This window comes from Cucurbita moschata, unplaced genomic scaffold, assembly GCF_002738365.1.
Source record: "Cucurbita moschata cultivar Rifu unplaced genomic scaffold, Cmos_1.0 Cmo_Scf00022, whole genome shotgun sequence".
In the NCBI taxonomy this organism is placed as follows: Eukaryota; Viridiplantae; Streptophyta; class Magnoliopsida; order Cucurbitales; family Cucurbitaceae; genus Cucurbita; species Cucurbita moschata.
In genome coordinates, this window is record NW_019268538.1 from 2,017,165 (window position 1) to 2,024,562 (window position 7,398).

Here is a 7,398-nt window from a genome sequence, read left to right on the forward strand (position 1 = left end):
GGGGGGGGGGGGGGGGGGGGGCGAAAAAGGAATTACCTTGAAAAGGTTAAATGGCGTTTGCTTTTGGATACGGAAGCTCCTTACTTTGTCATGATCAACAAGATCAAAAAATATATCTTTGCCAATTTGTTCAACTAGATCTTCATCTCTAGCAACCTAACAATCATGAGATTGATCAAACAAACGCTCAGCTTTTTTCAATAACTTAACATTGAAAACCACTTGCAAGCTAATGGTAGGATGATCAACTTTAAACCTTTATGATAGTATAAAGGTGTGCCTCCGCCTTTTCTTTCTTCTTGTGTTCCTTTTCTTCTTGTTCTTTCTTCAACCTTTCCTGAGGTTGTTCAAGTAACCGTAGTTGGGTCAGTAACACAAACACAAGCAGGAAAAGGTTTAGGTTACAAGCTTTGGATGCCAATTATTTTCAACCCATATTTTTCTCCCAATATTTTGATCTATCAACAAGCTCTTGGGTTTAGGTGATCTAAAATATGTAAGATTTGATCTGGTGTACTTCAGCGCCTTACAAGATAACATAACCAAGTAGATCTGTTATGCATCAGATCATTGCGAGATAAAGAAGTGAAGCTCAAAATCCTTTAATTAGTTTCCAACCAAGTATTCTACTACTTGGCTAGCATTGAAGAAAGAACAACAGCACATTGCAAATTACGAGATAAAGAAGTGAAGCTCAATATCATGCCTAAGAAGCATGCAACAACAGCATACCCTGAGATGTTCAGCAATGTCCTTCTCATCCACATTGCAAATTACTTTGTCTTTGTCACTTTCGCGTATATACACAAGCATATATGCATTTGAGTACTTGGTGAACTTAAAAGGAGTGTTGTTGAATCCAGGATTTGTCTGAGGTAACTGTTAACCACCAGATAGAATATCACAAGCAGAAATATATCTATATCAGATTAAAGTTTACTGAAAATATTGACGTGGAAATTGTACCTCTTCCTCACCACCATATTGCTCCTCTAATGCCCTTTTTACATCTTCTTTTGTAACCCGCTCATCATCAAATTTGTACCTGCAGGCCCAAAAGTTCATACCACGAGAGAGCAACACAATTTAACTTAGTGGAATTTAATTCTTACGTAATTATACAAAATTTAAAGGGCAAGGATAGAAAATACAGGATGAAATCTAAGAATTTATTTAAAGTTGCACAAGTTCTCCGTCTTCCCTCACTGGTGATAAGCATAAGTTCTTCTTTTCAGGTTTTTTTTTTTTTAAAAAAAATTGTAATCATGGATAATTTAATAGGAAGCCACCCCAACTATTCTCGTGGATACCATGCACACTTCCAACACAAGGTTCATGTAAGCCTTAGTTTTAAGATTATTAAAAGGGTTGAACCTGAGATTTTGACATTTTGTATAAGTGTAATCATGCCCTCAACCAATTGGCTGTGGGTAAGTATAAGATCTTGAAGAGAGAGAAATAGCAAAAGGTGACCAGATACAGTTTACCACAAAATCTAAAAACCATTGTAAGTTTTCATCGTTTTGGTTTCGATTTACACGGTAGAAATTTCACATAGTTTTGTCTATCCAGCAAAGAACAATAATGTAGATATCAAAATGGACAAGTGTCAAATGCAAATCGAGAATAGACTGAATTATTGGTAATATAAAATTCATGACATACCATTGCTCCGAAAGGGTGGGCCTGATGAAGGCATAATAATGTCCACCATGCACCCCACCGCTGTGAACCAAGACACTGAACCCCCCAAAAAAGAGAAAATATTTACTACACAAAATACTTAAAGAATGGATTGAACAAAGACTTTTCAAGAGTTATAAAGAGATCTCCAAGTACAAGGTGGTGACCTACGATATAATAATGAAAAGCATGCAATTACCATCCACAAATTCAAACAGCAAATAAATACTTACAGAATAAAACATTTGATTTGTGCTTGACCAATTGAAATATAAACAACAAAACAAAGTGATTTATTTTTATCATGTTTTTCCGTTCTTATTCAATCACCATGCATCTCATCTTCCACGTTCACTTGCACAGCATCTTCTACCATGAAGAAATCTACTATGTTTATTCACTTATGTAACACCATCCATCACTTCCAATGCACATAAACACGTCTTTTCATCAGGGACATAAGCTTTCCAACTCAAGGAATAAAACAACTTGAAAAAGGGAGAAGGATGGCCAGATGTTAAAACTCCCTCCAAGGAACTTCCTTCGGAGAAGACTGTAGAACCAACCAGGAATTTTTTTAAAAAAATGTGTGTACGTAAAGTAGAAAATAATTTCCAGCAATTAAGTTGAAAGTTGAAACAACTAATTCTTTACCTTATTATTTGAAACAAAAAAGAAAAATAAAAGAGTAAGAACCAAGAGGACTTTAAAAAAATTGTAACCAAATTTAATAAGAAAGACAATATCATATCTGTTGGTAGGACAGTCCCATAGATATCATAGTCAGTGACTCCATATGAGCTAATGGTCAAACATCCATTATACCTATGGAGTGTGTAAAGATTCCGAACGGTTCTATCAGCTTCAGGTGATAAATACTTCCCATTTTCTCGATCAAGGTCCAGTTGAAGAGGGAATTCATATCGATCGTTGATCTACAGAATTAGACGCAGCAAAAGAATCAATTGGTTGCCAGAAAGAAGGAAATATAAACACGAACCTAATTTTCAAGTTAAAGTAAATAGTGTTGCTTATACCATAGTCAGCAACAAGAACAGGAATCTAGAAGTATCATAGGTTTTTATCAATAATAAAGGAAAAAAAAAAAAAAGGCCAAATATCTTATACTTAGATCTTATAATGGCATAACAACTCGAATATTTACAATTTTTAGTCCACAGGAAGAACCATTAAAATAATGATGGTAAGCTAACTACATCTGCCACTTACCTTTACCATGGTGTCTCTCATGAAGTCATACTCAAATCGCTTCAACTGAAGTTGAAGAACAGGAGGGAAGTCAATGAACAATACACCCTTCTTAGCATCCTGTATAGGTAAGTTCACATTAGGAAGGGGAACTTCAGTAAATGAAACAATCGTACGAATTTTGTATAGGATGAGAATCTGAAATCACGGAAAGCAACTGAAGGAAGCACTATCACTATGACTAAGTTGAAAAGATACTAATATTTTTCTACTTCTCTCTTCAAAACTCACATTCTACCAAAAACTTCAACAACAAGATTTTGAGTTTAACACGCACTCGAAAAAAATAATTATAAAAACAAATAACAAAAACAAGAGAGAGAGAGGTACAACTAAAACCACGCAGTTATCTATATTTCCAAAAAGTACATCTCATAATTTCCCACCCACTCCTAAAAGAATTGTCACTTATATGATGTTAAGTACGTGGATCTCTGTCCACGACATTATCGGGGAATCTACAGGGGGAAATCCAAATAGCATCATTTAGTAGAATCAAGAATTCTTTTTTGAGAGTTCAATGACATGTGGGATGTGGGAAAGTTTGAATCTCTAACCACTTGGTCAAGGGCATGTATCTTTTCCCAACTGAGTTATGCTCAAGTTGGCTCCTTCTCCGGACTTGTTCAGATGGTCCTTGTTTTCGTACTTGTATTCCTCCTAATAAAAGTTGGCTTTCATTTTTAAAAACCCCTACTTACTAACGAAGTTTTGTAGCATAATCTTGATACAGAGTTTTCTATGTTAATTCTTATTTGGAAGCCACGGTTGAAGAAAAACCAGTTTTTACTAAAAGAGGTGCAATCTCTGCAGATGTGATAATATTTGTTTGTTCTTTAGATTGCACTCCGCTTCTTAACAGAGGTGCCCCGATGCTACAAATCTTTGGTTTACCATGGATTCCATGGGAACCTTAAAAGAAATTCTAGGATAAATTATGTGTGGTATGGCTATACTTTCAACAAGAGAGGAAATATTTTCCTGATCAACTCAAGAAAAGATATTCTCAAATAAGCTATGGTTTCAAAGAATTAAAAGACTTTTCCAAAAAAACTATTTCAAGGAAAATAATATATCTAGATTTCTGCAAAAGCTTTGGGCTTTCTTTGTTGCTCACACTGTAACCATTTCTATAATCGCCCTTCTTTTGTTATTTATACCAATAGAAGTGCTTATTAGTTAGCTCTTCGGTTAGCTATGAGGGTTTTTATCCTTCCCTTTATCCCCATTTTTGCAATTGTCCCTTAGTTATTCACGCCAGTTGGGATGCTTATCCTTCCCTTGAATATCCTTATCCTTATCCTTATCTAAAGTTTCTTATCTTTCAAAAAAAAATGTGGGAATATCCCCTGTAGATTGCAATATTTATGCCAATTAATGAAGGTAAGGATGAAATGTCATGAATGTAACTACATTTGAAACCTTAAATTTAGCAGGGATGAAATGTAGCTTACAATAAAATAAGGGGGAAAAAAAAAAGGAAAACAACCATGCACGTGCATGTAGCTTAAATAAAAGCTTAAGATATAGTTTTGGTCTCTAAATTCTACTCCTAGTTTTGCCCTAAAATTTAACAGTTTTATGTTAATGCCTCAAGGTCTAAAATGTAACATGATTATTATGTTAAATAGAGGATTCATTACAGCCTATTAAATATATTGTAATATGACTACTATGTTTTCTGTTCCCACATCCACGTGGTTCCCATACTCAATTTCAAAATTAGCACCATTCGAGTAAACCCTTGAAGCTGAAAATACTTTCTGAGAGCAAACTTCAAGTCTAACCCTTAGCAAAGGCTACACACCTAAATTACTTATGCATGCTCAATATCCAAATCAGTATTGTGCTATCCTATGAGGCTTTTGGAGCTGAACATGCTTCCCATAGCAAATATCAAAGCCTAACAACTACAGGGAGGCCACACACGTACACCACTTATTTCTCATTCATATCCAAATCAAGGTCAAGATATCCTAGCAATTTTCAATATGACAACCCAAGACAATACCAAAACTGCCCACTTGCGATCCGCTCATCTGATAATGGGTAAATTAAGGATGACATAAAATATTACATAGAATATGGAAATAAAAACCACAAAGGTCTGATAAAAAGTTTCACTCAAGTTCTGGCAACTTAGTCACTAACACTACTTAATAACTAACAAAAGTGATGTCAACAAATTTGTAATCAAGCTAAAATGAGTTAATTGAACTGGACAAATAAAGATTTTTCATGTCCCATACTACAATTTTACAACCAACCTGCAACCCATAATGTTCGGCATGATACTTGTTATCACCCTCAAGACGTTCTACTTCAACATACTTGTCAAAAGAAGCATACACATCACGACAGCCCTTGACATCAAGCTGAAGATCTGAAATTAAAACATTATGAAGGGCGCTGTTGAGCCAATAAGAAATGAATCCGTGCATAATCATATTGATTAATAACCAAAAAAAAGTAATTACCATAAAACGACTCCTTTCTCGTTGACTTATAGTCCACATTTATGCATTCAATGTAATTCATATGATGTCCTTCAAACAATTTCTGTATGGTTCCCTCCACAACAGTTCCCTGTATACATGGATAAAGTATTGGTGCTTTTATGAATCGCTTTAACATCTTTTAATCATATATATTTCCTCAAGCCAAGTAAAATTTTCTTTTCTATAAGGAAAATTTGTAAAGGTCATATAATTAACCATCCGTCACATCCTACAAAATTGTGGAGAGAAGCATGGTCATATTATTTACCTTCATTTTATCTTCAAGTTTTTCAGATAGAACCCTGTTCAGTTCCTGGACATCATGCTGCATAAAAGAATCATATGTGTCCCATCCAAAAGATTTAGTAAGTTCTTTTGTTGCTACGCTGCTGTCACTATATTGGAGCTTATAAAATAAGCTCTGCAGAGCTAAAGGGATGCTTGCAGATGGCATGTCATTTTCTGTAGTAGGCATATGGTACACAGCCTGAAATAATAATCAAACAGACAGAATTATTTTGGATGTTAAACTAGAGGGTGTATGCCCCGTGAGGGAAGGAAGAACACAGATGGTACATCAATTTCTTTTTCTTTTTCTTTTTCTTTTTTATTCTTTTTATAAAAGAGAAAAGGAGAAGATAAAACTTGGATGGTACATCAACTTCATTAGCAAAAGCATGGTGCATGGTCAAAATAGTTACTCAAATTGATTGATTTCATTCTATATCTGGAAATTGATGTAAGACCACAAAGGAAACGGCATAATCACTCACCTTCCGGAAATATGGAATGTGATAAAGAGTTTGAAGAAGTGAGTTCATGTAACATGTTGCTCCCTGATTTTTAAGACCAACAAAACCTGTTTCTTTCTTTGAATCATATGTCCAATAATCGACCACTCTTCGAACAAGGACCTCAGCTTCAACTATTAGGGTATCATTAACAAGATATCCTCTGGTAGGGTCATACAGTTCACTAAGGGGCATAAATGACGTGAAGCCCCAATCACTTTCCCTTGCATTGAACTGATGCTGTGTATCTGCAATGATTCAGTAGAATAGTGTCATAGATTTCTCACAGGATTAGTAGTAGTATAAAAGAAAACAAAGTCCTTGACCATCATAGGGTGATCAAACAGAAGAGGGAAAAACAAAATTAATAATAGTAATAAAAGAAACTCAAGTTCTTGACAACAAAAAGAGCTGTGTATATATTTTATATTTTTGATCGTAAACATGACATGAAATGTATACAAATCCTTGGTTGCACATTTCAGAAAATTTGCATTATCTTCTCTTCTTCTCTAAGAAACATAAAAAATACATCCAAATTTCCCAGAGTATAATGAAGATCAACGTAATCATAGTGCATAAATCTATAAGATTGCCAATAAATTATTCCAAAATAATAAAGTACTAAGAATGAACCTTTTCTCACTGAATATTTATTGTGGATTTGATTGATGACGCCCAGACTGAATTGAGCATATCTGCTCCATCCATATGGCAAACTTGCAGAATCAGCAACATCCAAATACATGGACAAATGATCCACATTGTTTCCTTTTGGGAAAATAAGTATACGCCTAGACGAAAGAGGTTCAAATTACTTGGGTGTAAAATATGACAACATAAATATGTATATTGAAGTATCAGACTAGTATAAGAAAAAATTACCATTTATATCCACCAACAATAAAGATTTCAGAATATAGCTTCTTTATGTTGAGCCGTGTAAAGTTGTCAATTCTCCATGTAAATCTTGATGATGGGGGATCCTCGACAGGCTGATTCTCTACTGTGCTTCCAGTTTCGGATTGGGGAACAACTATCAGGTTGCGGGGAGGGAAGGAACAAAAAAGAGGGAAAACTTCTTTAAAATTTCGTTAAAAGAATCTGAGACAACAAACGCACTTTCCGAACTAATTAAAAAAAAAAAAAAAAAAAAA

At 34.6% G+C, this 7,398-nt stretch overlaps 1 protein-coding gene across 2 annotated transcripts in view; it reads right to left on the reverse strand.

Annotated features, from left to right (window-relative positions):
• The window catches only part of LOC111459136 (ubiquitin carboxyl-terminal hydrolase 13-like), a 16,709-nt gene that overhangs the window by 7,853 nt on the left and 1,458 nt on the right, over positions 1-7,398 (reverse strand). For both annotated transcript variants that reach the window (XM_023101903.1, XM_023101904.1), the window contains exons 3-15: positions 7,127-7,277; positions 6,878-7,035; positions 6,224-6,489; positions 5,719-5,937; positions 5,430-5,538; positions 5,220-5,335; positions 2,914-3,012; positions 2,509-2,618; positions 1,666-1,740; positions 967-1,045; positions 733-879; positions 257-337; positions 37-156 (exon numbers count right to left, since the gene is read on the reverse strand). In XM_023101903.1, coding sequence (XP_022957671.1) covers positions 37-156; positions 257-337; positions 733-879; positions 967-1,045; positions 1,666-1,740; positions 2,509-2,618; positions 2,914-3,012; positions 5,220-5,335; positions 5,430-5,538; positions 5,719-5,937; positions 6,224-6,489; positions 6,878-7,035; positions 7,127-7,277 — 1,730 coding nt within the window. The remainder of the gene's footprint in view (positions 1-36; positions 157-256; positions 338-732; positions 880-966; positions 1,046-1,665; positions 1,741-2,508; positions 2,619-2,913; positions 3,013-5,219; positions 5,336-5,429; positions 5,539-5,718; positions 5,938-6,223; positions 6,490-6,877; positions 7,036-7,126; positions 7,278-7,398) is intronic.